We start from the raw sequence: 27,909 nt of genomic DNA, 5'->3' as shown, positions 1-27,909 counted from the left end.
TGAACCCTGCGGATAAGCGAGATTGGGCGGTCCAAGCACTGCCTCACTCTAGAGCGCGCAGCAGAGGCGCCCATCTTTTGTCTCGCGCATCTGCCCTTCTTCATTCCCTCTCCCGCCAAGTACTAGACGGACGTTGATGCTTGCCGGATGCTTGATTTGTACCTCTTTTAATACCACATCTCTATCCCGCCAGACCGACAGGAATTCTCTTTCACGCCCAGCCGCCCGTGCATAACCATCTCCGAGGGAAAGGAGGCAGAGAACAACAACAGCAACCATGCGGAGAGGCGTCACCATATTCCTGCTCGTCACCATTGTCGTCCTTGGTTTCGCAGTACACAGCGTGTGGACACTGCTCGGTCTTTTGATCGCTTCTGGTCGCGAAGATGCTATTCTTCGCGGAGAGCTCCCTGCGCCCAACTCGAGCGCTATCAATGAGGCGCCGCAATTGATTCCCAAGATCATCCACCAAACATACATCAATGAGAGCATTCCGGCGCACTGGAAGGGTCCCCAGCAGAGCTGCTTGGATCTCCACCCTGACTACGAGTACAAGCTGTGGACTGATAAGAAGTCGCGCGAGTTTATCGCTGCCGAGTAAGTGCTGCATGCACTTTTCTGACAGAACACAACAGCTAACATGCCCAGATACCCATGGTTCCTAGAGACCTTTGACGGCTACCCGTACCCCATCCAGCGCGCTGATGCTATTCGATACTTTGTTCTGCACCACTTTGGCGGAATCTACATTGACCTGGACGATGTACGTATAGCGTGCCCCTGTCAACCACCACGATGCTAACATTCTCAGGGATGCAATCGCAGCCTCGATCCTCTTCTCGCCTACCCAGCCTGGGTCCGCCGCACAATTCCCACCGGTATCTCCAACGATGCCATGGGCGCAGTTCCCCGCCACCCCTTCTTCCTCAAGGCCATCGACTCACTAACCGACTACAACCGTCGCTGGCCCCTCCCCTACATCACCGTCATGGCCTCCACCGGTCCCCTCTTCCTCAGTCTCGTCTGGCGCCACTACAACAACGCCAGCCCAGTCGATGAAAACCGCGTGCGCATCCTCTTCCCCGAAGAATACAACAACCACCCATGGTCCTTCTTCACCCACCACCTCGGAAACAGCTGGCACAGAACCGATGTCAAAATCATCTTCTGGCTCGCCAAGCACTGGCTGCTCGTCACTTTCCTTGGCTTCGTCGTCGGATTTGCGATACTGGGTATGTTGTACAAGTTCTTCGTTCTCAACAAGCGATCCACTGGTCCTGGAAGCCCGAAGATGCGCCTCTTTAACCAGAGGATGCCATTTTACCGTCGCATCAGCCAGAAAAGAAGCTTTGAGCTCGACGACCGCCATGAGGTCTGAGAGGGACTGCTGTTGCACGTACGCATTGCATTGTTTGAGCGTTCATGTCCGTATCACGTGTCTTGCATTTATACCGGCGTTTTCCAGTCCATTGTGTCGCAGCCGCCTCGCCTCGCATTTTTCGATTCCTATCAAACGCTTTTTGTTCGCTTCTATCCATATTATTGATTGAGGGTAGCATTCACCCCTCCTAGCCTGTTTTAACTGTTTTTGGGGGTTTCGACCACCCGTGGAGAAATGGCGCTGTTGGTACACACGAAAAGGCTGGAGTAAGTTGTTGTACAGGAAGATCTTTGAGGAACTATCATCGAAGGGCCGGACTGGGGCCGGCACTGCGGAGTGCAATGCAGTCAGAAAGACCGAAGAGCTCGGTTTGAATGGGTGATGCTGTTGTATGTAGATAGATAGATGGAAGAAGCGTTATTGCTTATGTTAATATGACATGTATCGAACGATTAGTGATCTCATGAGTATGCTGAGTGCAATGAATTCTGGTCTTTCTGAACACGTAGTTTCCACAGATTTTTCATCTCATCTTCCGTCGAACTCTTTCCCAGTTAGGTAGTTCGATTGAAATGTGTAGATTGCAGTCTCACTCCTACTCTCTTACCTCTTATACGAGCAAAGGGTATGCGAACAGGTAAGTGGGGCAATACGCGTTATACGAGAGTGTCCGCAATTGGTCGGTGGTGGCCGGCACTCCCGCCTCGCTACATCCTTCCTTGTCATCGGCTTAACCGTTTGCGACAATATCATAAAGTCGCAGGGACCTCGCAGTTGGTAAGATGTCCCTGGATGATATGCAACAGTGCAGGAACTTTGTTGAACATCGATAACGCCAGATCATCATGTTGCTGTGTCGACGTGCTCCGGGACCAATGACGCCAGCCCGCCACTTCCGTAACCGTTACAAGCCTTCCGTCATCGCTCGACACCTGCGCAAACAAGCAGCCATACAACTTGGGAGCTGCGCAATGTTGGAAACATCGCCTTTACAGTCTAAGTTTAGAACTTTTACACCCGGTATCCGTTCTTTTGGATCCACCTCTTTTGCACATCCTGATCTCGTACCTGACGCCTCTTCCTCTTCACTCACATCAACCTTCATGGACGTAACCTGATCGACTACCACTTCCACAACCAAACTACACCTTCTACGTCAGACAATCGAAACCTCAATCGCCTACACGCCACCAGTTCTCACAATGGTCGGAGCAACAATTCAAATGCGCGAGGGCGCTGAGCTTGTTGGAGAACACGGCTTTCGATACCTTCTTGTTAAACCGCTTGGTCAGGCCAATGTATGGGTCGCTGTCGACGCGGCTTCCCAAGAGAAGATCTTCATCGTAAAGCAGCCCGGCGACGATGACATCGGATTCGGATGGCCCAAGTTCCAGCACGAGATGATCATGCATGAACTTCTCAAGGGCATCTCAACGATTAGACAACAAGTGGACCGCATCCCACCGTCCGCTAGAGGCGAACCTCCACGGATCGTGCTCGAAATCCTCCAATCGACCCTCTGGGATGCACGAAGGAAGCGCCAGTTTAGCGACGTTGAACTCAAGGGCATCATGCGCTCGGCATTGTTGGGCCTGCGAGATGTGCATCAACGAGGCTTGGTATATGCAGGTACGTTTCCAAGCGATTTCCAGTCGGAATGATCAACTACCACTAACACCGCAAAGACCTAAAGATGCAGAACATCCTCCTAAGCGGCTTCGAAAACGAACCCAACGAAAACGCAACAGTAGGCGACAACCGCATCACCGCCAAGCTCGGCGACCTAGGAATTGTCATGGAACCAGCAAAAGGCCTCGTCCAACCCATCGTATACCGCGCTCCAGAAGTCTACTTCCGAAACGAAATCAACCAACCAGCCGACATCTGGTCCTGGGGTGTCATCTACTGCCAGCTCCTCGAAGCCCAAGCCTCCTTCAACAAATACGGCCTCTACGACGAACTCCTGCAAGGGAACTCCGGCCAGGGCCAAAAGGAACGCTCAGTCGAACGAGCCATCGCACACGATTTCGGGCTTGGCGCCCTGGACTACTACGACGGTTGTAGACTTCCGTACCACGACCGGAGCCACCACGAGGGACAACACTGGGAGCACCTAAAAGCCAAGGGCGTGCCGGAAAAGGAAATCAAGTTTCTGAGCTGGGTCCTCAATCCGGTTCCTACGGATCGACCTACCGCGCAGCAGATTCTGGATGCGGGCTGGTTCTCCATGGATCACCAGCAAACGGGGCGTATTGCCGAGACATTACAGGCGCAGGCGCAGGAGAGCAGACGCAGGAATATTCACAGGAAGCGCAGTGAGCCGCTGTTATCGACGTTTTCTGCGGCCAAACAGCAGCCCTCTGGATTGTATACGAGGGAGCCCCCTACGACGTTTTCTCCTATGCCTTGGCAGCCACAGTCCAGTCAGTCGTATTCGCAACAGCAATCGCAGCCGCAGCAGTCGCAAGATCACCACCAGCCCACGCCGTACCAACCCACTCCTTACCAACCCATGTCCTTCAAACCTGTCACCATGCAGGCTCGCGATGAACTAGCGAACAATAATGCCCGTCCTGTTACACCGCGATCTAGTACCCAGAAGCCGTCGGGAAGTACATTTTTGAACTTTGGCTCTTTTATGCGGTGAGATTGCTGAGATTGGGGTATAGGAACGTTTGCGTTGGTTGGAGTCGGAGTTGAAGTTGTGTATGATGGGGGCTTATGTACAATATACAACAATCTTATCCGTTTTGTCTTCTTCTAAGAACCATCGTCATTTCATTGTGTTTACTTGGTTGTGGAACATGGCATTCCACTGTGTGATGGTTTTTGTTTTCGGGAATTGGGAAAAGGATAGATTTAACTGGTTCTTCACACTTGACTAAAGAACATCATGTACGTAGCAGGAACAGAACATACACCAGCGTCAAGGATGGTGAGTAGGAGAGGAGAGGAGGTGGGCAGACGGTGAATGTCTTGTATCTGGTGTGAGGGCATGACAAGTTCTATATACATTCGTCTCCAAGGCATTGCTTTCTTTGCCCAATGTGGTGCTTTTCTTATGCATACTGACCTGCAAATCTGGTAGAATTGTCATTCCTATTGGGTTTGCTACACAATTACCTATAAGTTTTTGCGCTGCGGTCACATCGGTTGTCAATCACGGGGGAATGAGACATTATAATATATCAGACGTTGGCTTGGTGAAGAAAAGATATTGTTTAGAAGAGAATCACATTAAATAAAAGTAGAACTACGGACTACATATCTGTCATGTCTGTCATATCCTTAAAGCTGCTACATGGTGCTGTTAGTTGCGCTGTGGATTAGTCGAAGATCAAACAGAGGATATTAGCGTATATAGTGCGAAAGCTTCTTTCGCTTTCTTGCAGTATGTGCATCACCGCCTACACGTGACGCATCATCAACGTTCCACGCCTCGCAGGCCGGTAGACCATTGTCCGAAGAGCTTTCATGAAAGCGCAGGAACTCAGGCGGCGTCTCCTGTACGAGGACTGAATCTTGATCACCGTCCTGAACCTGCTGCTGTTGGTAATAGGTGTCGATGGGTGTTTCGCCTACCAGGACAAAATCGTGCTCATCCCGAGAATATAGAGGCTGGGGTAGATGTTCGTGGTATCTTTGTTGTAAGTAGCTATCAGTGACGCCGTTTAAGCTCTTCTCAGAGCCATCAGAGTCATCGCCTGCATCTTCAGTCGCATGATACATACCTGGTGCGGCTGCTTTGATGACCGAACGTTCATGGCGCTGTCCTTGGTGATAGGATTCGGCACCTTCGTAAAATGGGGCCTGGATTTGACTGGCAGATTGAGCTGCCTCATAGTCTTGCATGATGAATGGTAACGGAGTGTTTGCACGCCAACCCTGAGATGGCGGGATCTTCTGAAGCGTGTCTCGGGGCTGATGCAAAGCAAAGTGTCGCGAGATGGTTCCTGGAATCTGAACACCGCCGAATAGTTTGGCAGAGGCACCGTTTGGTATGGACTTGGGGATGATATTGACAAGATTTCGGTTCTTCTCGCTAGGTTCCCAGTCTGCGATTGAGTTTGCGTACAAGTACTCGAAGTCTTCAGCATACGATGAGAACCACACATGTGCAAGAGCTTGCGACGCCGTCATCCGCTCTTCCTCTTTAAGGATGAGCAGACTTTTGACGAAATCTTTTGGTTGGTCGCCGACGTTGCTCCACAACGGGTGATGCGGATCATCCAGATGACTGAGGTCACAGATTGCTGCAAGACCCATGATCACGGCGCGAGGGTCAGTCCTGTACTCCGGATTTTTGCGATCACTGAACATCAAGTCGCCTGTAAGTATGGTAGCCGTAATCGAGCCGATGGACCACATGTCGACAGCCTCTGAGTAGCCGTCATCAACCGGGATTGCTCGATTGAGTCGGTGAATCTCAGGCGCCGCGTACTCTAGGGTCCCAACGTACGAAAACATTCGTTGGTATTTGTTGTTTTGCAGTGGATTTTGGCTGTTCTTTCCAGGGAGGAATCTAGCACTGCCAAAATCGGTGATGACGACGCGAGCACCGTCTTCGAGTGAGGACATTAGTATGTTATCAGGCTTGAGATCCCGATGCACGATGTCTCGATCGTGAAGGTACTCTATTCCCTTCAAGACTTGGTAGATGATAGCTGCAGCCTGCAAACTATCGATCCGGCCGTCTTTGAACTCAATGAAGGAGAACAGATCGCCGCCTGTAGCGAGCTCTTCGAAGATATAGATGGTATTGTTACTTCGAAAGACCTTTTCGATGGTGATGATGTTCGGATGGCTAAGATCTTTGAGAATGTCGAACTCGCGGAAGCAGTTGGTAACTCGTGTTGGCAGTCGTTTTCTCTCCGGTTTCTGCAAGTTTGACATCGCCAATGTGTCATACATCCTATCCAGCCGGATAATCTTGCATGCAAGTTGTCGCTGTGTCTCTTGGTTGATGCCCACGAGGACCTTGCCGTAACCGCCTTCGCCGAGCAAACGACCGGTGAGGAGATAACGCGATGCGAACGTTTGTCTCTCTCGCTCCTGAATGGCGGTCAACTTGACTAGCTCTACCAACGTGTTCGGGCAGTAGACCAGAGTGACGGTGTCTGAGATGCGTATCTCATCCCCGTCTTCTAGGAGAAAGGTGCTCTTGGGACCCATCAGAATGCCCGCATCTTGCGATGCTGTGTACTCTGAATTGCTCTTTCTCAGATAGGTACCATTTGCCGAGAGATCAGTCGCATATACAAATGGTGCAATCTTAGCAATCGGGTCCTGCTCATAGAGAATGCAGTGTATGCGAAGATGCTTCCTTGAGATGGTGAGGTCGTCGCTCCACGAGTAACGACTGTTAGCAGGATTAGACCAAGCTCATATCAAAGCGAAGAAGATGGAGCTCTAACCAGAGCTCTGGATCCCTCCCAAGATAGAACTGCTCGTTCCCACACACCTCGATCCTGCCTCCGTGCGTTCCTGCCTACTTTAGTTTGCTGATCATATTTCGAAGATCACCAACTCACCATAAGCATTGTCACCCGCGACTTGAATCTGCAGCCATGCCACTGGCTCACCCGCCATTTTATAACACTTCTCTGCCGCCGGTAATGCTAATCCGGAACGATGTTGGTCATACGAAATAGGTTTGACGTAAGGCAGGTGACGCGGCGCGCGTGAACACTTGGCGTCTGCTTCAGGGCTGGGCGCTAAGCCGTTCTAGCTAAGCGAGCCCCGCACCCACCTAGGTATTATTTTGGCCAGCTCAGCTCCTACCTTTGTTCTACACTCACGACACTCATCTCGACAGCAATGTAAGTTCTAATCCGCAAGCCATGGCGGCGCTCGTGACACTCAATTGAGCGCAATGATTGCTCTCTGAGTGTGCTTGCAGTTGCCATCAACTCCACACTTGTCAATTGCAGCCGCTGACCTCATACCACAGCCCGCCGACAAGATGAGAGCCAAATGGAGGAAGAAGCGCGTTCGACGTCTCAAGCGCAAGAGAAGAAAGACTAGGGCTCGTTCGTAAGTTCTCACCACATCATCACTGCCAGCAATCTTGAGTCTAACAACGCTTCAGCAAATAAACGTCTCGCCCCTCAATCTCAGCAATTCCCACCTCAGTTTTGAACGACAACGATCATTGAACGACACGTTATCTACGCACGACCTTCCGATGAGCTCGCAACTCACTTCACTATATCGCGCAATCCAACCTTCAAGTTACGTTATCCGGCGGATTGCGGCACGCGAGCTCTCAATTACTACTTCGGGGGGTGACGACTGTGCTGGGCTGAGGAACGTTATGGAATGCTGGTCAACCGCCTAAATGGCACGTTGGGGTTCTTCGGGAGTTTACTTGAACACGATTACGACGGTCACTCTAACACCGGCTCGCTTCCCCTTGTGGAGACTTGCCTTTGACTGATGCGTCGCCATGTGGACATGCGATAACGGAATCAAAAATGCTTCACGACAATATCGCTTTTCGTGCGTGATCATGCGTGATGTGACGACCCTTGAATATAATGCAATGTGCGTGACCTAAGTTCTAACCGACAAAGATGCCGCCATTTTGATACTGTCCTTGTAATGTTTGCGATGCAACTTATCGATAACCCATAGTCATTCTATGCCACTTGCTGTATGTGAACTAATGCGACTATCAACCGTGCGAATACCCAAGGCAAACTGTCGACCTACCTTTCCTGGCTGGAGGAACGTACTATCGTCGGAGATGCACTTGTCAATCAAGGAGTCACATTGAACAAAACAACTTTTATGTGAGGAAGCAGCGCGCCCTAGATTACCATGAAACCTTATTTTACTACACCATACTACTACTACACAAAGAAAACCTAAGAAGAAGCCAATACCGTATATCCGTCCGTGACATCCGGAATCTTGCCGTTAAGTACATGAACCCAAACCTTCCCTCATGAGTCAATCGACATCACTTCTCGCAGCCTCACACGTCAAGCCCAAGCCTTCATCTCCTTGCCCTCTTCCTCACGCTCATTTCCAGCCTTTTCATTCCGCTGCTGATGCACTTCCCGAATGACGTGCACACTGTTGCCGTATCCGTGGCGACCAGCAGAAGAAGAGGAAGAAGGTGAGGTGTCGGCGGCCCAGGCGCGCGAGTGCACACCAATTAGGGTGGAGGATGTGGATAGCTTGTTTGTATTTGTAGCGATAGTAGAGATGGTGGAAGTGTTGGAAGTAGTGATCTCAGCGATGTTGCGGTAAGAGAATAGGGGAAGGAGGGGCCCGCGAAGGGACGGGCGTGCAAAATAGCTTTTGAAGAATGAAGGCTGGGGGGTCGTTGAGGCGGCTATGGAATTGTCATGTTTCTGTGAAATGAGCGTGTCTTGCGTTGTGACGCTGTGTAAGCGAGGCATTGAATCGAGGATGACGGAATTGTTGCTCGTGGAGTCGGTGAAAGTGTCGCTCGTGGAACCAGTACTCGTCGATCCGGATTCCGTAGACCAAAGCATGCTTTTTGCTTTGCTAGAAACGCTTGCAGTCCATGCTCTCGCAGCAGGGAAACTCTTCGGCGCCCTACTCCCGCCATCTGAGGTAGCGTACAGACTAGGCCAGACCTTTCCAGCTCCAGTACTCACTAACATTCGTCTGTAATGAGCATTCGCATCGACACCAGTGCCGAGAAGGCAAAAGGTAATGTATCCCGTGGCGACTTGAACCCACTTCTCGAAGCTGACTACGCCGTTGACTGGAACCTTGATGATGTTGTTAAAGCGGTTGGGGTCGTGAACTTCAGACCAAGAGTAAGGGGTTGTGATGAATTTTGAAATGCCAACGAGAAGGTAGATGGAGTAGGATAGGTAGACGAGGACGACAACCAGGCTGAGGATGAAGAGGCGGACGAAGCGGGATGATGTGGTCTTTTGGGCGGCGACTAGGCGGTGGAATTCGCGGCGGTAGCGGTAGAGACGGTAGACGAGTAGAACTGTCAAAGAGGTTAGTTAGGATGGATGGGCGGAACAGGTGAGACTTACAAGCCCAGTAAGAAGCGAAAAGCATGCCGATAGTTGGCCACATGAAACCGAGGACTACGCTGGGCCACGAACTGTCGTGGGCGGACAAACATCCTACGATGCCGTAGATCATGTAGCGGACGGGTTGGACGACGTAGTAGAGGGCAATGAAGAATCCCGGCACAACCCAACACCACACAACTTCCCAGATCTTTGCTTTGATCTTGCTGTTCCTGCTAGTTGACACTGTCATATTGCGTGTATCCATGACAATGGCGAGCTTGCGTATGACCATGGCCACCGAGGCGGTCATACCCACATAACTACCGACCTGGATGCGGACGTGAATGTCGCACCAGATGGGACCGTCCCACCACTCAAGCACGTTGTCGCGGGGCCATATGAGGGCATTGACCGAGTTGAAGAAGTTGTGTAGGGCGATCCAAAGAATGAGTGATCCAGCTGCGATGTTGGCTTGTCGGAAATGCCAGATCATGGGTGCCATGCAGAGGACCCATGCTGGAAAGGCGAAGGCGGGGAAGATGATGGCTGAGGGGAAGAGAGGGGCGTTCGTCGAGTATGCTTCGGGGAAGGTGTCGTTTGAACTCATCATGTATGCGCAACCAGGTTTGAAGAGGAGAAAGAAACAGAGGGAGATAGACAGTCTTTTGTGATGTTGTAAACTGGGAGGCCTGGATCCAGTCCACGAGTATGTCCGTCCTTGGAGGGAAGTTGTTGGTACCGCCGTTGATGCTATCTCCAGGATAGATTGTCAGGCAATGTCGAGGACTTTAGATATAGAAAAGACTGTGATGGAAAAGAAAAGCAATCGAGTAATGAGCAGTCGACAAGCAGCCTTGTGGACACCATCACCCCATGTTGCGACCGATTGTATCGAAAACCGCAATAGGACGGATGGATGTCTCAAGCTTCAATACGGCTCAATAGTATCTTTTGCTCGACTTACGTTCACTTGAGTGGTGAAAGCCAGCCTGCCGCTCAAATAGCATCCTTCTTATTGCGCTCGCCAACTTGAATCACAGTCTTTCTGAAACAAGCTGATCCGTCGCTTCGGCACGGCGCTGTCTAGTGATCGCGATATCTGGTTGCGGTATGGCGAGGGTGTTGATGGTGCTGAGACTCTCACCATTCCGTATTTGGGTCTGAATAGAAAAAGACAGCGAAAAGACGAATTCTGAATAGAAAGCCAAAGAGAGAGGGAGACGAGACATGTCTGTGATAAGTAAGAGAGCAATAGAGAAGGAGTCGTGGGAAACGAGGTGTTGAGTCCCCGCACCTGTGGCATGGTTGCAGGTCGGGTTGTACGTGGCAGATTTATCCAGATTATCCTGCCCTACAGTGACATGTGTCCAGCAATCGGTGTTGAACCTCCAAGTTTTGTGTGTATCTGTTGCAATCGGAGTCCGAAAGCTCGTGTTGGTGGACAAGAAGCTGTGCGATAGATCGTCGCATTCAGGCAAGAGGCACCGGGAATCGAGAAACTACAAGAGCTTGTATTCATCAAATGAAACATTACCCATCAGGCATGCGCGAGTCTCTGCAGCGTTTTGTCGTCTCTCCAGCCCCTGTATGAAAAGCTGGGGTGCAAAGCAGTAAGGGCCGCTACATGAACAATATGGTTTCCACGGTCTGCAAGGCCGGAGATACGGGGTACGATCAATATCAGCTGACGGGCCCTAGAAAAAGTCCCAGACGAGTTACTTCCAATCTGTGGAAGGCTAGGCCATAGCGCATGGAGTGAGGAAGTTCAGAGAGGGCCCCAGCTCTACAGTTGACCCAAACAAGCCATGACGTAAGACCAACGACTCGCTCCGAGGCGTCTTCCACTACGGCACACGACCGTTGAGTTAGTACATGTGAGCGTCACCAGAGCCTCAGCGATGCTCCCACAGCGCCTGCAACCATCGCGATCAGGTGATTCGCATCTCTGTCACGTTGCGCCTTCTTGAAGCGACGTCTAGGCATCGATCGACAACGCTGTCCTCCACGTTGCTTCTTCAGGCGCCAACCGGTTGCCGGAGGTCCGTCATGGATACTACGCCGGCCGATGGACGAGACATTCACCCTCAACTTCGCCAGAGGATGGTGAACCGCGCGGCCACGTTTGCTGAGGGTGCGCGACCTTCTACCCCACCTACGGCACTCTCTCGACGCCGCAGTTCACTCGTTTCTGACCTCTCTGACTCGCGTTATTCTTTGCGATCCTCCAGCGACAATCTTCTAAGAGCGAGTGGGAAGAATGACATCGACAGACACGCGTCTTCGGATGAGCCGTCACGATGGATCGTACTGCCTGTCGTGGCTGCCGTTGTACCAGCCATCATTGGGTTGACGGTAGACAATGGCGCCGACGTCGCTACAGACATGTTGATATTGGTACTGGCGGGGTGGTTCCTACATTGGAGTGTCAAGGTGCCATGGTGAGTTGCAGCAAACGCGGGTGAGATTCACAGCTGACGCGATGCAGGGACTGGTACCACGAAGCACAGCAACGACGATACCTAAATGACGATGTGGACGACGCGACATACGATGACACGATACTTGAGGAAGATGAGGATGCGCTAGAAAGTATCGAGGATCCCGTACGGGAGTCGCAGGATCCAAAGCTCAACACCACAACTGACGCGCCTGCCTCGCGAGCGCAGAAAGAGGCCCGTGAAGCCTTGAAGCGCTCGGAGATGCTAGCATTCGTTGGCTGCTTCCTAGGTCCCCTACTCGGCGCCCTTCTCATGCACACCATTCGAGGCCAGCTCATGCGTGCCGAAGGCATAGTATCCGACGCGAACCTTAGCATCTTTCTCCTCATCGCAGAAGTACCACCTGTTAATCGCCTGATCAAAATGCGGACAGAGCGAATCCTACACCTCCAGCGCATCGTCCGAGAAGCTCCAAGAGAACCCGTTCGGGCAACAGACGCACAACAGCTCTCACAACGGATATCAGAACTAGAAGGTCGAATTGATGGCGCTCCATCCGCCAACAGCAACAATAAAGAAGTGGATGTAGAGAAGCTCAGCGCTGAAGTCCGACAAACAACCCAACTGCAACTTGACGCTCTGAATCGCGCAGTTAGGCGCTACGAAAAAAGACACATGGCGCAGTCTTTACAAATCGAAGCACGCTTCCAAGACCTAGAGGCTAGACTGAAAGACGCACTCGCCCTGGCTGCCGCGGCTGCTAGGACCGGTCAGCGACCTGGGGTGGTTGCCATGACACTGAGCTGGATCGCTAGTACCATCAGCTACATGCTGCACGTTACTTGGAACATCGCCATGTATCCCTTCCGAACGGCGGCAATTGCAGTTTCGGTAGCCAAATCGCTGTTTGTTCGAGATGAGCGCCAGGCGAGACGGAGAGTCAAGGGAGGACAGGTTAGTGGGCATACGGCTATGTCGACGGGGAGGTTGCAATCGAAACCTGCGCGGTAGTCTACTTGGTTTTATTAATAACTGAATACATCTATATCGATTCTTCAGATGGTAGGATCAAGGGTCGTGTTTTCTGCTTGTATGTGTACAATCTATGCCGTCGGCATAATGTCCAACACAACGCCGATACCGGCCACTTCACCTCGACTCCATATCTTATCCCGATATCCCGTCAACACCGTAACCATCCGGAGTCATCCGAAACAGTAACCCGAAAATGCAGGTACCGTACATACTTCGGAGATAAAACGAGCAATTCACCCAACCACAAGAGAGGAACTAATGGCCTATACATGGCCTGCGGCCGTTATGGCAGTTATACCCCGCCCCCACCTTCGTATCTATTCCAGCTAGGTAGGTGTGTATGGCCCGATGTGACATGCAACGTAACAATCGCAATTGTACCGTATCTTCGTATATACTTGCTTTGCAACCCGCGTCTCTTAATTTCCTACATCTTCGCTATTGAACAAAACCTGAAACTAGACTTGACGACGCAGATCCGAAAGAGCAGGGAGACAAAGGAGAAATAGCAGTCATGTCATTGCAATCAGACCTCACAATCCCTGCGTCGAAATTCGACCGCAGTACAATCGACAAACAAACACTGGAGTTTAACGAAAAGTTGATTAAGATTTGGGCTGATGGACCGAGATGGTATGAGGTATGTCCTTCCTCCAATCCAAGAACCCTCTCTCCCTCTATATCCATCTATCCCCGGCCTCTCCTCCTCTTTCTTCCCGCTCAACCCTAACCGGCCCCAGGTCGGAGCACCAACGTACCGCCAAATGCGATGGGAAGGCAAAACGCCCCTCGCTAAGCCCGTCGTTCTACCAGAGGGTGTGAACGGCTCCCTCCCTTCAAGAGAAGCCGGAAGAGAAATCCCATATCGTGTCTTCAAACCAAGTGGGGGAGTGAAGAGCAAGGGGATACATATGCATATCCATGGTGGGGGGTGGGTGTTGATGAGTGAGGCTTAGTAAGTTTGTTTCTTAACATTTCTGTAATTCTTGGGATATGAGATGTGGTCGTAGGTGAACGTGATTGGAGTTGAGTAGGAGTACAGGGATACTGGGAATAGTGAATGGCGACTGATGTTTCCTAGTCAAGACCCCTACCTAAAATACCAGGCCGATCACTTCGGATTAACAGTCGTATCAATCGGTTACCGTCTCGCACCCGAAGACCCCTGGCCCGCAGGCGCAGAAGATTGCTACGACGCTGCAGAATGGCTAGTCAAAAATGGCCCTGAAGTTTTCGGCGGAGAACTCATGTTCACTGGTGGCGAGGTATATATCCCCTTTCTCTTCTCCATCCTCCTACTAATCACCCTCACAGTCTGCCGGCGGCCATCTCGCCTGTCTCGTTGCTTTCCACCTTCTAGAAACCATGCCCAGCTTCGCATTCAAAGGCCTGCTCCTCCATTTCGGCTGCTACGACATGTCTTCCTTCCTTCCTCACGTGCTCCATCACGAAACGCATCTCGTAATCGACTACAACGTGATGAAATCCTACATCGACGCGCTACTTCCCAACACAACGGAGGCCCAGCGCCGTGATCCCAGCATAAGTCCCTTCTGGGCGGACTTGAGGGGCAAGAAGTTGCCGCCTGCGCTTTTTACGTGTGGGAGTGAGGATCCGCTTTTGGATGATAGTGTGATGATGGGAGCCAAGTGGGGGATGTGGGGGAATGAGAGTGTGGTGAAGATTTATCATGGGGCACCGCATGGCTTTATTGGGTTTCCGCCGGGTACTATCAAGAGTGTACAGGAGGTACTTGATGATACCGAGGCGTTTGTTAGGGCAAAGATGGGGGTTTGAAGGGTGGAAATGGAGTCCCCAGATGATACTGACGGACGAGTCATGATAGGCGTGGCGTCTGTGCCACTGGGTCAATATTCGCATTTATCAATCAACTCATTTCACAAACAACAGCTATTTGTGACCAAGCTACACCGCACACTATCCCGGCCCACCGGCGAGATTTGACGGACCGCCGGTCATAAGCTCAGCATTGCCCTTCCCATTCGGGCATAGCTCGCTTGATGCCCCCAATCCTGAGTCCGGGACAGCGTAGAAGCAGAAGTTCGTGCCTAGGTATGCCCACCGGGTGCAGCCCTGTGGATCACCGAAGCAAGCCAGACAGCACTCTGTGGGGCTTTTGCTGCCGGTATTCTTCAGGTGACCAGGCTGGACAACTGAAATGCCGGAAATTCCGGCTGTTTGCTGAGGGCAGAGCGTTTGTGTTGTTGTGCTAGTGACGGTGGTGGCGATGACGGTGGTAGCGGTAGATGTTTCCTGTGGGGGTTTAGCTAGCTGTCTTTCATAATCGGTGTGAAGGGGTACGTACAGTGATGGTGGGTGTTACAGTAGTGGAGTCAGTGAGGGTAAGCGTTGTGGAGATGATTGCTGTCACGATCTTCGCCGTCGGAGTAACGCTAACAGTGGTGGTAGCCGTCGTGCGAGCGGCCGTGGCAGTTCGAGTTTGCGTCTTTGTTACAGTCGTTGTCTTACAAATGGACACGGTCTTTGCTGGAGGTGCAGGCCAGACTTTGGTACATGCTGGACAGATCAGGTTGTCGGCCACGCCCTTCAGCCACGATGGCGGGTTAACGTGACGAGCCACGAAAGTTGGAGCACTGGGAAAGCCGAGGGTGGATGATTCTGTAAGGACTACGGTAGCTGATGAGATGACGGTGATCTGGAAGTCATGGTCAGGTTTGAAGCCTCAACGAATGAGGTGCTGAGAACTTACAGTTTGGACATCTGAGACTGTGCTAGGCGCACCGGTGAAAGTCACTGTTCCCGTCTCCGAGACCACAGTCGTCTGCAGCACCGTGGAGTCTGCTGGTGCTCCTCCGGTCCTCGTCAGGGTTATGGTGGTTGGTGCTGGAACGATCGAAGTCGTAACAGTCACAAGTTTTGTAGACGTCTTGAGCTCGGTCTTTGTCACAGGCTTCGGCGGCTGGTATACCGGGCAAAAGCCTTTGCAGAAGCCATACCCGTTGTGGTTCCTCAGTAGCTTCGCGATAAGATCTTGATTGATCGGTGCTAATGCAACAATCAGCAGTGGATACGAGAATGATTGGAGCTTTAATTACAGGAACGCTTCTCAAAAGGACTCTCTCCGTGCTCGTCAACGTGCTCGGCAACCACTTTGTGTGTCTCCGGGTCCTAGTAAGCAATCTCAAATGGGCCTGTACCCTTCAATTCTGGGAACACTTCAAGAGCATGGGCTTCCTCAGCGACAACGTTCTTGGTGATGAGGGACGCAACAGCAAGCAGTACGCTGGTGGGCTTGAAGTGAACCATTGCTGCAGCGAATGAAGGAGAAAGCTGGAGTGAACAACAGTATTGAAGAATTGGTAGAGAGCTGGCACATTAAATACGCGATACTGCCCTAACCTTTGACCATCACGAATGTTTTCGACGTGTGCCATCCCTAGAGCAGCAAGCAATAGAATGGATATGCATTGACAGCCTTGCAATGTTGCATCTTGAACCAGCCAGCATCGAGGCTCCACGCCGTGGCTTGAGGAAATTAACGGTGTGGATCTAGGAAAACCAAAATGAGACTTTTGGGCTTGAATCTGGATGCCAACTCCCCAGGCACAGTTACTGCATGCATGGGATCCTGGTCAGAAGTCCCGTGGTAGATCGTGGAGAGCTGGAGTGCCGGTTCGGTCTCGCCTATGCCAACCTCTTTTGGGGTCAGCTAGTAAATGTGGCTTGCATCTAGACATGTTGCCTAACTGTATCTTGATGATGACTTCCAGTTGTCCAGCTGTATTCTGATGATGACTTCCAATTCGAGTGCAGTCTTGCTGCAGATCATAACCTCGTGCCTATGTGGCAGAAACTCACCAAGACGATTAGGGAAAAGAGGGCTGCCTGGCCAATGAATACCATCATGTTGCTCCGCCATTCCAGCCTTGTCTTTGACCCATCATTGCGGCGGCGCCGATGATCGGTAAGTGATGAGCCGGGATAATCGCGTATCAATCAAGGATACAGCGCTCGTATGTGCCCCGTGATGAGGCTGCGGTGTGTTATGTATGTTGGGATAGGAAGACACGGTGCAGTTATGTGGGGAGGCAGGGGGACGCAGACTTTAGCGACGTGATCGACACGAACGCGTCCTCAACCCTCCGCATCACTCAGTCACACACACATCATGTCGAATGCATCGCTTGCAACACTCTAGACACTTGCAATGACTTCATTTTGATAAGATGCGTTCGTGCAGCCTTACTTGAAGCTCGCGCTTCGGCTGGTCACACTCATAGCAAGACCCAACATGACATCGGAATTGTGGAGTAAGGGATTGTACAAACTGAAGAGGTCTGATACTTCGTTTCGTTCATCTCCAGTCAAAGTGGCGGTTGCCTCTTAGCCTGACAAGATCATCTCCATATGCTTGAAACACCCACGATTCTCTTACAAGTCTACCATGCTCAGATATTTTTTAATGTTCATCCAAACCAGGTGCGCAGCGCTCTAGGCTTATTATGCTTCCGCTGTGGACTATCAAGAGTATACAGGATATGCCAATTGATACTGAGGCGTTATTAGGGATAAGATAGGGGCTTGGGGGGGATGTTGGTGGGATAGGATGTGATGTGGGGACGTACCTTGCGAGCGTTGTCCAAGAGTGTTCTACACCAAATGTAATCGCGGATAAACTGATTGGCATCCAATAGAAGAGGCGTACTCTAGAGTCATATCGACGTTGTGTGCTTTCGCTGTGATTCGCAGTAGCAACAAGGTTGGATCAAAAATGCAACCACTGCCAACAAGCCGATAAACCGGGTCTTCGCCACTTGACTCTTGAGTTAAAATTACACGTCGAAGTATCATTACCCCGATCAGTCCTCGATATCGAAAACTTTTGTATAGATTTCCCACAGGCAGGATGTGATCACCGACCTCAAGTGCCACATTCCCGTAACCGACGGATTTTAACCGAGTACCTGGGTCGTGGAAGCAAAACAGGCTCGCAGTATCCCTCGAGTTTTGGCCCAACTTGTCGATTAGATCTCGACATTGGGCAGATGGGGACGTCGAGATTGGTAGTGAGTCTTCTCCTGCAGATACTATCGTCATGCTAGCTAGATGCTGATTGAGCTCTCGGAAGACACGGATATCGTCAGAATCCTCATCGTCAGGATTCATTTCTTCCAACCCCCAGCTAGAACCCAAATCCAGCTTAGAATCGACGTCAATTTCTTTACAAGGATCCCACTCAGAAACAGAGACAACATCCTCATCGTCACACGCCAACATAAATATTCGAATCATATGAACGAGAAGGTTCGGAAACTTCCTAGTGTCGAGCTTTTGGGGAGCCGATTTTAGTGTACCAACAAGATTATTCGATTCCTCTACAGTCTTCGACTTCTGGAGCAGTGTATACATTTGCAACAGTTGCGACTCGAATGTAACCCCAGGATCGTCTACTGCTCTTGACGTCCTCGATTCGATAGTATAGAGCTGTTTGTCATGTTTGTCCAGGAAATATCTAAGAGTTCGGACTTGTGTGCGAATGCCCCTTTCCGTAGAGCTGGCCACAGCCAGGTATGAATCAAAGTCCAGGCCGTTAGGGATCGGCGTGTTTTGTGGTGCGACCCGCCAATCTGGTACCCAAGAAGGCCAACTGACCGGTCGAACTGAGTGTTGTCGGGAAAATACGGCTCTCCAGATCACAGGCGCCATGTTTATTCTGCTCAAGCAAGCAAGTGCGAAGGCCTTGTAGGTTTCCCTAACATCCAGCGAGTAGTCGATATTCAGAAACACAATACAGTCCTTTGGCGATGACCGATCGTATGCTGTTTGAGACAAAATTTCCCGTGGTCGTACGTTGGTTGCCATGCTATACAAAGCGTATATACGATCCCGTGGATCTGTGCACTCGTATGATGCAAATTTTTCTACCAACTGTAAGATCTGGACGGCTTTGGTTTGGTAGTGGTCTATCGAGTACAAAAGCGAGTAGCGTTTCCAGAGGTCTCTGATCTCCGCAATGCTTTCCATTCTTGCCCTCATAGCAGGGTTAGATGAGGAACGACCAAGGCAAGCTTCCACAAACGACAGCGCAGCAATGAATCGGGAAAACGGGAGTTCTGTTTCCCCACATATCAAGCGGACCTCCAGACTGAATACTATCTCCTGTATAATCCAGAGTCTGTTAAACCAGGGGAGGTTCAAGAACAATAGAACTTCGCCGAAGTCAACGTATAATTCCTTCTTTTGGGTCTTGGATGCTCGAGATAGATGGTCCATTGTCCGCATGCCTCTTTGTTCGATTGTAGTATCTCCGCCTGGATCGAGACACGCCATCACTTTTCGAGCGCCCCGAAAGACCTTCACCATCAAAGGAATCTGAACTTCTTTTTCCTTATCGTCATCCTGATTGATGCTCGCAGCATCGGCCCAAAGTACTCGTTCTCGATCTTTATAGCGCAAATACCGCAGCGCGCGATCAAGATTCTCTGTGACACGCACTTGTGTGCCATCGTCGATATGTAGAGCGAACGTTCGAATTGGATTGCCCCACGTATATGATACAGCGTCGTAACGTCCTTCGAAGTCCTCGAATGTAGAAGAAAGGAAGTTGATTCGTAGAGGTGCGTCTTTGGACGAAGCTGGGTGCAGCGCGATCAACCTGATGTGTTCGGGGCCATCGAGTACTTCATACACGTGCCTGCGGACGGTGCAATCATCGGAAAGAGCCATAGAGTCGAGGAGCTATTGAATGAATAATGCGAGAAGAGGTGCAAGAGAAAAACGAACGATAGGATAGATAGACGAGCAGGCTGCAGCACTCCTGAAACGAGCTGCATCCTGCGAGGCTGCGTAAATGGTGTAGCTAAGCCAATCATCGAAATCACTTATAGGATGCTGTGGCGGCATAATAATGCGGTTAGCACCTTCTTACTAGTTTTTGTTTGTTTGTTAACATGCCGTTACACGGGCTTTATTCAGTACGGTATCTGTATTGTCTGGGTGGATTCATCATTGCTGTTGATGTTAAGTCGGGATGGAAGCACCAGGAACGGAGGCGGATCCCTGACTAGCTCGAACGTCATACCGCAGCACGGCCTATCTCGCTCGCCCAAAGCGACGCGACAGGAAAACTTCGTGTCTCACAACTCAAAACCATGGCCCGATAGCCAACCACGAGACACGCCAAAAACCGCCATGACAGACAACGAGAGCCCCGAGAGGCGGCGACCGCGGAGAATGAGCGCCATGTACCGCCGTGGCTCCCACCTGAGCGAGTACGTGTGATTCGGCCAACTCAGCCCAAGGCGCGACTAATTAGGACCAGGGCAAGCTTCATGGAAGATGTCGAGATGGCCCAAGATGAGGTATTCGAACTCGCACCCATGCCTCCTTCCCGCCCTTCCTACAATCCTCGTGGAAGGAAGCCTGGCCAGCAGCTGACGCCGAAAATCCAGGTCTTCTCCGGTCCCATGAGCGAAAGCGTCCCCACGAGCGTATCCGGGTTCCGCCACCGACGGTCGCGCGCCGATTCGAGCGCAAGTTTGACGAGCTTCGCATTCTATGATGAAGAGCAGGATTCAGAGGGTGAGGATGAGGATAGCGCGATATTGGAAGATGGAGACAGCACGTACAACAACGGATATACTGTGTCAGAATTGGAGGACCTCGAGGCGGGCGTATCGTCACAGTCGTCGCATTCACCCTCACCATCGCGGCGAAAATCGAGTGGCAGCAGGAAATCATCTGAGAGACCACTATTGCGGAGGCATTCTTCGGCAGGCAGTGCAGGCTCGGGCATCGACTGGAGAGGGCGCAGGTCGAACCAGAAGATCTACATCATGACCGAGGATCTGACCATCGTCATCGCCGGCTTCAAAACATCCCCCTTCGGCTATGCGCTGTATGCGCTCCTATGTATCGCGACTCTGGGTCTCGGCTGGCTTCTGTTCAGATGGCTGCCACGATGGAGGGTTGCGATAATTGGAAAAACCACACCACTCAAGGAGTGCGACTGGATCGTCACCGAGAACCAATGGGGAGAGTTTGCGGTACAACATGTCAGCAAGCAAACCTATGGGCGTTCGCTATCCACCGTATTTGGCGACCCTGAAAAGGGACGACCAAGGGAATGGGATGAAGAAGATGACCCGCTCATCGGAGAGTTGAGATGCCTGGACTACCGCTATATCCGCTTTGTATACCACCCCATCAAGGACAAGTTCGTGCTCGCCAACACCTGGAAGGATCCCACCTGGACAGAAGTCTCAGCTCTCCGCGAGGGTCTGGACAACGATGAACGAGACTACCGCGAACTCGTATTCGGAAAGAACGTCATCGACATCGCCGAGAAGACTATCGGTCAGCTCTTGGTTGATGAGGTCTTCCACCCTTTCTATGTCTTCCAAATTGCCAGTCTGATCCTTTGGTCCATGGACGAGTACTACTACTACGCCTGTGCCATTTTCATCATATCGGCTGTCAGTATCGTCACCACACTTATCGAAACAAAGGCTTCCATGAAGAGACTACGCGAGGTTTCAAAGTTCGAATGCGATATTCGTGTACTACGCAGCGGTTTCTGGACCCACGTCGACTCTGCCGAGCTCGTACCTGGAGATGTCTACGAAGTCACCGACCCTTCCCTTGCACTATTCCCATGCGACAGTCTGCTGCTCTCCGGAGACTGTATCGTTAACGAAAGTATGCTGACTGGCGAGTCGATCCCTGTTTCCAAGATGCCCATGTCGAACCAGGCCCTGGACCTGCTAGACCTCAGTGCATCGGCAGTCCATCCCGAAGTTGCACGACACATGTTGTTCAGTGGAACCAAGATTATCCGCGCTCGCAGACCACATGAAGACCACGTTGATGACGAAGCTGCTGCGTTGGCCATGGTTGTTCGCACTGGTTTCAATACTACCAAGGGCGCGTTGGTCCGATCCATGCTCTTCCCTAAGCCGTCAGGATTCAAATTCTATCGCGACTCTTTCCGGTACATCTCCGTCATGGCATTCATTGCTATGATTGGATTCGTCGCATCTTTCATCAACTTTGTGCATCTGGGTCTCGCATGGCACTTGATTGTCGTGCGAGCTCTCGATCTCATCACTATTGTCGTTCCTCCTGCGCTCCCAGCTACTCTCACTATCGGTACTAGCTTCGCCCTATCGCGCTTGAAGCAGAAGCAGATCTTTTGTATCAGTCCACAGCGAGTCAACGTAGGTGGCAAGCTGGATGTAGTCTGCTTTGACAAGACTGGAACGCTCACTGAGGAGGGTCTCGATGTTTTGGGAGTTCGCGTGGTTGAGCGACCGAGGAACAGGTTCAGCGAGCTGCTTCCAGACGCTTATGACATCCTCCCTGCATCCCAGCATGACCGCGACCCAACTGTGGAGTACCTCGCTCACAAGACGATCCTATACACTATGGCTACTTGTCACTCACTCCGTAAGATCGACGATGAGCTAGTAGGGGACCCACTCGATGTCAAGATGTTCGACTTTACTGGCTGGAGTTACGAGGAAGGAGAGCAGAAGGCTGGCAACGGTGGTGACGATGACGAGCAGAAGCTTTCGCCGTCTGTTGCTCGACCGCCACCGGGCCGAGAGTATGATGTTGACGACGTTGAAGACGACGCCAACAGGAAGCAAGTCGAGCTCGGTGTATTGAAGGCTTTCGAGTTCGTCTCCCAGCTACGAAGGGCTAGTGTCATCGTTCGACAATTCGGTTCCAAGAGCGGACAGGTATACGTCAAGGGCGCGCCCGAAGTCATGAAGGAGATCTGCCGACCTGGAAGCTTCCCGACCGACTATGAGGAGCTTCTAGCCTTCTACACCCACCGCGGATTCCGTGTCATCGCCTGCGCTACCAAGACTATTCCCAAACTCAACTGGCTCAAGACTCAAAAGATGAGGCGTGAGGAGGCAGAGAGCGACCTGGACTTTGTCGGTTTCATCATCTTTGAGAATAAGCTCAAGGACAGCACAGCACCGGTTATTGAAGAGCTCGAACGCGCCAACATTCGCAAGGTCATGTGCACTGGTGACAACATCCTCACTGCTATCAGCGTAGCCCGCGAGTGTGGTCTCATTAACAAGACAGCCCACTGCTTCGTACCACACTTCGAAGAGGGCGATTCTCGTACAGCGTTATCAAAGCTCAGCTGGGAAAGCGTAGACGACCCCGTCTTCAAGCTCGACGACAACACCCTCAAACCCCTACCCCCACCACCAGAAGCCGACGTATCTCTCCCCTACGACATCTCCAACCTCCGCAACTACAGCCTAGCCGTCTCCGGCGACGTCTTCCGCTGGATCGTTGACTTCGCTTCAGAATCCGTCCTCCGGGAAATGCTCGTCTGCGGCCAAGTCTTCGCCCGCATGTCGCCCGACGAAAAGCACGAATTGGTTGAGAAACTGCAAAGTATCGACTACTGCGTCGGCTTCTGCGGCGACGGCGCAAACGACTGTGGTGCCCTCAAAGCAGCAGATGTAGGCATTTCTCTCAGTGAAGCCGAAGCCTCGGTCGCTGCGCCTTTTACCTCGCGCCAGTTCGATATCAGCTGTGTCCCACAGGTTATCAAGGAAGGTCGCGCTGCGCTTGTCACGAGTTTCAGCTGCTTCAAGTACATGTCCCTGTACAGCGCGATTCAATTCTGCTCCGTATCCTTCCTCTACGCCAGCGCATCCAACCTCGGCGACTTCCAGTTCCTCTTCATCGACCTTTTGCTCATCCTGCCTATCGCCATCTTCATGGGCTGGTCTGGCGCTTACCCCATTCTAAGCCGCAAACGACCCACCGCCAACTTGGTTTCCAGAAAAGTCCTTACGCCGCTTCTGGGCCAGATGGTGCTTTGCATCATCGTCCAGTTTGTGGCATTCATCTACGTCCAGAAACAGGAATGGTACATGGCCCCCGTCATCGACCCGAACCACAGCAACTCGCTCAACTCGCAGAACACGGCGCTCTTCCTCACATCATGTTTCCAGTATATCTTCTCCGCCGTCGTACTCAGCGTGGGGAAACCATATCGCGAACCCATGTCCCGCAACCTGCCGTTTGTAACGACAATTTTCGTTACGCTGGCTATTACTTTGTACATGCTGTTTGACCCCGCGGCGTGGGTCATGTCGGCTATGGAGTTGACTTATCTGGATACGCCGTTCAAGGTGTTTATCTTGGCGTTGGGACTAGGCAATTTTGCCATGGCGTACCTGGGCGAGAAAATGCTGTTTCCTGGTTTGAGCAAGTGGATTGGAGTTGCGAAGGTGAAGTTTGGTGGCAAGGGCATGCAGAAGAAGAGGAAGGAGTATAAGATTATACAGGAGAGCATGAGGATGTAGTGGGAGATTGATTGTGTCAATTGTGTTGGAAAGAGAGTATTGTACATATAAAAGTGGATACCGAGGTGTTGTTTTTATTTTTTTGCGGATCGACGAATAGATATCCTATGGAGTTCTGATATTATTCTATCTTTCGTAAGATGGTCGGGGAAGGCTCCTCTTTTCTTGTCCTCCATTTGGTTTTATTCGTCTTGGTCCACTACTCCCCCTTTTGCGCTTCAGAAAGAGACTCCGTTCTCCGCGTATATCTCCACCCCAAACCCATCGTTTCCACCCTTTTCGTTGCTATGGGGGAATGAAGTTGCGTTGGGGGCCGCTTCTATTTTCATATTTTGTTATGGTTATAACTTGGGGTGGCGGCTTCAGGTTTGCTGGAGCTTTTCGTAAAAGCACTTGAGCGCAGTATCATCAAGTATGGAATTGGAGCTGCGATGTATAAATTTACCAGGTCAGCCACCTAATTAAATGTAGGTAAAACCATTTCATAAAATGTAACCAAAGAGAAATAGACTACAAGCGGACACCTAGGAGACCCCGGGACACACGACATGATCCTTCCTCATCCCTGAACAAGTCTGTAAAGCGTGAGCTGTAGTTTTTGCCGTGGTACATGTAAGTTAAAAAGAACGAGTAACAATCTGCCATGATAGTCACACGAGGAAAAGGGAAGCAACGACAAGAGTGAAAGAAGTGGGGTATCTAATATTTCAGGCTTTATACTCTACCCAGTCTAGCCACTCGAGCCAAGTCTGTGTGTGAGAAAAAAGAAAAAGAAAAGAACAGGACTATGTAAACATTGTCCAAAAACGCCTGCGTAGTGCGCAAGCGCGAATATGCCCCATTCATAACTTTCGTTAACAAACTCCACACACACTCTCTCTCTCACTCTCTGTAACAGTCTTACGCAATCCCATGCCGCAACTTTTACCTCCTCCTCCTCTTCGCACTACCAGTGCCCCTTCTAGTTTCATCTTCCACCTCTTCAACCGTAGCAGCAGGGCTAGTAGAATTACTGCTACCTCCACTCGCGCCGGCGGCGCCCTCCGGCCTCACATTCTCTTCGTTTCCACCTCCATTGACGTTGAGTAAATCCGCTGACGACTCAATACCATTCGCAACATCGTCTGGGAAGGTGAACTCGCCACCACCGCCATTGATGCCGCCATCGTCGTCGACATCAAACGGCGCACTAGTGTCGAAGGTAAAGTCCGGTAGTCCGCCGCTGCCATTGGTAGTAACACCGCCGTTTGCCTGTTGCCCCACACCACCACCCTTTTGCTCCGATGATGCTACGACTCCTGGATTCGCATCTCCCGTGAAGAAGTCATCATCATTGACAAAAGAATCCATGTTGAGGTCGTAGCCTCCTGGCTCGCCCAGTCCAGCATCTCCACCACCAAAGTAGCCATCGCCGCCTTCGCCTAGTCCCGAAATCTGTCCCGTTGGACTCAGTGGTAGAATCCTCTCATGGATATTCTGTATCTTGGAGTTTTGCTGATCACTCAACTTCTGCAACATCTCCAACTGCTGCTGTGTAGCCTGATACTGTGCCAAGTCGCCCAACAACCTGTCCATCTCTGGTGGATGCGGGTTCGTAAGCGCGTTATTTGTGTTTTGCGCACCTGCATTGTTCACAATCTGCGAGAGAACATCATTTCGTTGTTGAGGCGTGAGTGGGACGTGGCCATCGGCAGTTTGGTAATTCGACAAAGCGGCTGCGTAGTCAAAGTCTGAGGGTGTGGGGTTGTTCGCGGTGCCGGAGTGGTTTGCAGCGGCATCATTGGCGCTTTGGATGGCAGACATTATGGCGGAGTTTTCGGGAAATCGCGGGGGTTGTTGTGGAGTGGTGGAGGAGGGAGGTTCGGGTTTGATTTGGGATGGAGTTATGCTATCTCTGGTTTGTTGGGGGAAGGATGGCTGTGATTGCTGGCGGTTGAGGGAGACTGAGGGGCGGAATACCGATTGGCGGCTTCCAGGTCGGGTTATGGGACTTGCGAGTGGTCGGGCTGTTGGGCTCATGGTTGTGGCGCGGCCTGTTGTTGTTGGAGCGAGATAGTCCTGTTGGTTTGGACCTGGTGCTGGAAGGATCGCGAGGGGCTTTTTATTCCTCTGCAGTTGAGGCGATTTGTGCGCTTCTTGTATGGGATAGTCGTCTACGTCCACGACATTGCCATGAGGTTGTTGTCGCGCCGCTGGGAACATGTCCGCAAGGTTCATGTTCGCATTACCCTCTAGACTCCTATTGTAGAAGGTAGCGAGGAACGTCAAGATGGCGTTGATAGAGTTCTCGTGGCGGTCGTGCAGTGCTTGGAAAGACGTCGCTCGAGAATATAGCTCCTCATTTTGGCGTTTGATCTGAGTGAGAACATTGGAGATGAGCTTCTGCTGCTGTTGGAGCTCCCTGACCTCGACCCGCAAGCTGTTGTATTCGGATCGCGGGATCATGGCCATTTGCTCGTTCCCTCTGACAGCCACCTCTTCGACGTAGCCTCCGCCTCCTGTGTCTTGAATGTACTTGCGGTCATCATCGCTATCGCCCTTGTTCTCTTCATCTCGTTTCCGCTTGGGCCCAGTGACAGGATTCTTCGGCTTCTGAATTAGCCATAGTAGCTCTTGGCGACCGCGCTTGAAGTACTTGTTGTAGTACTCGCTAGGTGCCTTCGCTTTGGTTTCACTGGCTTTCATAGAATTGTCCGACAGTCCGACCTTCTTGTGGAACCCGTACATGTTCAGTTGCCGTACGAAGGATGCGTAATTGTTGTGTTTGAAGAGTTCGGGTATCAACGTCCTCGCGAATTCGTCTTCGTCCAACACGATGAAAGAGTTGCCGTCGTCCGACCATCGAATGAGGTTTTCGTTCTTGTTATTATCGAGGAAACTATGAACGTCAGTTCTGATCTGATAGTGCCATATTAGTTCAATGTGCTCACCTGCTCAACTTTTGCACAAAGGGTGGAATTTGCTTCCGCTTCGCTTGTGCATCCTTCTTCGCAATAGCCGCCTTCTGCTCCAGCTCCTCATCATCATCCACGGTTTCCCACTGTTGCGTCGGACTGGGAAATCCATCCCATTGATTCCGCCGTGGCGCTGGAGCGAGTTGCTGGTTTGTATTCCGCCGTACCAATTGTCCCGTCATCTCCGTGCCGTCAGTGTATCCGTCTAGCGACACGACCCGGTTGTGACCACCTCCCATGCTCTGGCCATAGTTGTCGTATAGCGGCGGGTCGGTAAAGTTCATGTCTGCGCCTGCCGTGGGGTTGCTCCAGTCCATGTAAGGATCGGTTGGCGCGGGGATGTCGTGCTGGTACGTCTGAGTTGGGGCCTGCGGTGAAGCGCCCGGCGCGCGCCGTTTGCGGTTCGACATGTGGTTCGCGCGCCTCGTGTGGCTAAGGAAGGTAGAAAGTTTGATGGGACTCTTTTTCTGTACGTATCCGGATGATCCCGTCGGCTTGAAAAGATTCTTCCTATGTCCTCGAAAGCCGGTATCAGCCTTGTCAGTTTCGTACTAATCGCGAAGCTGTGGAAAGTGCAAATGAACACCCGGGGTCAGCGCTGGTCTCCGAGGATAAGTCCCAGGTATGCGCGATTTCGTCACGATTATGTAGACGCTCTAGTCTAGATTGTTGTTTTGTTGTCGCAGTTTTATCACACCACCAGATGATTGTTCCCAAACAGTTCGTCGACTCGAACAAAGGATCGGAGGGTGTTCTAGCAAAGGGCGCAAATGT

The 27,909-nt window shown here is 51.4% G+C and overlaps 8 protein-coding genes across 8 annotated transcripts; 4 read left to right on the top strand and 4 right to left on the bottom strand.

Moving 5' to 3' along the window:
* Positions 1–277: 277 nt before the first annotated feature.
* Positions 278–1,378, top strand: ALTATR162_LOCUS12035 (uncharacterized protein; the record flags this gene model as incomplete). Its single annotated transcript, XM_043319680.1, has 3 exons — positions 278–597; positions 649–763; positions 812–1,378. 3 exons carry the CDS (start codon positions 278–280, stop codon positions 1,376–1,378), a joined length of 1,002 nt encoding a protein of 333 aa, XP_043175615.1.
* A 1,205-nt stretch (positions 1,379–2,583) lies between these two features.
* On the top strand, positions 2,584–4,028 carry ALTATR162_LOCUS12034 (uncharacterized protein; the record flags this gene model as incomplete). The annotated part of the gene is made up of 2 exons (XM_043319679.1): positions 2,584–3,010; positions 3,067–4,028. 2 exons carry the CDS (start codon positions 2,584–2,586, stop codon positions 4,026–4,028), a joined length of 1,389 nt encoding a protein of 462 aa, XP_043175614.1.
* A 704-nt stretch (positions 4,029–4,732) lies between these two features.
* On the bottom strand, positions 4,733–6,970 carry ALTATR162_LOCUS12033 (uncharacterized protein; the record flags this gene model as incomplete). The annotated part of the gene is made up of 3 exons (XM_043319678.1): positions 4,733–6,740; positions 6,796–6,865; positions 6,913–6,970. 3 exons carry the CDS (start codon positions 6,968–6,970, stop codon positions 4,733–4,735), a joined length of 2,136 nt encoding a protein of 711 aa, XP_043175613.1.
* A 1,394-nt stretch (positions 6,971–8,364) lies between these two features.
* On the bottom strand, positions 8,365–9,994 carry ALTATR162_LOCUS12032 (uncharacterized protein; the record flags this gene model as incomplete). The annotated part of the gene is made up of 2 exons (XM_043319677.1): positions 8,365–9,356; positions 9,406–9,994. The coding sequence occupies 2 exons, from the start codon at positions 9,992–9,994 to the stop codon at positions 8,365–8,367; spliced, it is 1,581 nt and encodes a 526-aa protein (XP_043175612.1).
* Positions 9,995–11,433: 1,439 nt separating this feature from the next.
* ALTATR162_LOCUS12031 (uncharacterized protein) lies at positions 11,434–14,657 on the top strand (the record flags this gene model as incomplete). The annotated part of the gene is made up of 5 exons (XM_043319676.1): positions 11,434–11,825; positions 11,873–12,779; positions 13,601–13,815; positions 13,942–14,125; positions 14,175–14,657. 5 exons carry the CDS (start codon positions 11,434–11,436, stop codon positions 14,655–14,657), a joined length of 2,181 nt encoding a protein of 726 aa, XP_043175611.1.
* Positions 14,658–14,798: 141 nt separating this feature from the next.
* On the bottom strand, positions 14,799–16,148 carry ALTATR162_LOCUS12030 (uncharacterized protein; the record flags this gene model as incomplete). The annotated part of the gene is made up of 4 exons (XM_043319675.1): positions 14,799–15,134; positions 15,187–15,537; positions 15,592–15,887; positions 16,040–16,148. 4 exons carry the CDS (start codon positions 16,146–16,148, stop codon positions 14,799–14,801), a joined length of 1,092 nt encoding a protein of 363 aa, XP_043175610.1.
* A 3,885-nt stretch (positions 16,149–20,033) lies between these two features.
* ALTATR162_LOCUS12029 (uncharacterized protein) lies at positions 20,034–24,181 on the top strand (the record flags this gene model as incomplete). The annotated part of the gene is made up of 2 exons (XM_043319674.1): positions 20,034–20,113; positions 20,164–24,181. The coding sequence occupies 2 exons, from the start codon at positions 20,034–20,036 to the stop codon at positions 24,179–24,181; spliced, it is 4,098 nt and encodes a 1,365-aa protein (XP_043175609.1).
* Positions 24,182–25,105: 924 nt separating this feature from the next.
* On the bottom strand, positions 25,106–27,545 carry ALTATR162_LOCUS12028 (uncharacterized protein; the record flags this gene model as incomplete). Its single annotated transcript, XM_043319673.1, has 2 exons — positions 25,106–27,059; positions 27,112–27,545. The coding sequence occupies 2 exons, from the start codon at positions 27,543–27,545 to the stop codon at positions 25,106–25,108; spliced, it is 2,388 nt and encodes a 795-aa protein (XP_043175608.1).
* Positions 27,546–27,909: the final 364 nt, after the last annotated feature.

The sequence above is a fragment of the Alternaria atra genome (genome assembly GCF_907166805.1).
Source record: "Alternaria atra isolate CS162 genome assembly, contig: 37, whole genome shotgun sequence".
NCBI classification, from domain to species: Eukaryota; Fungi; Ascomycota; class Dothideomycetes; order Pleosporales; family Pleosporaceae; genus Alternaria; species Alternaria atra.
This window is presented reverse-complemented; position numbering and strand designations above follow the sequence as displayed.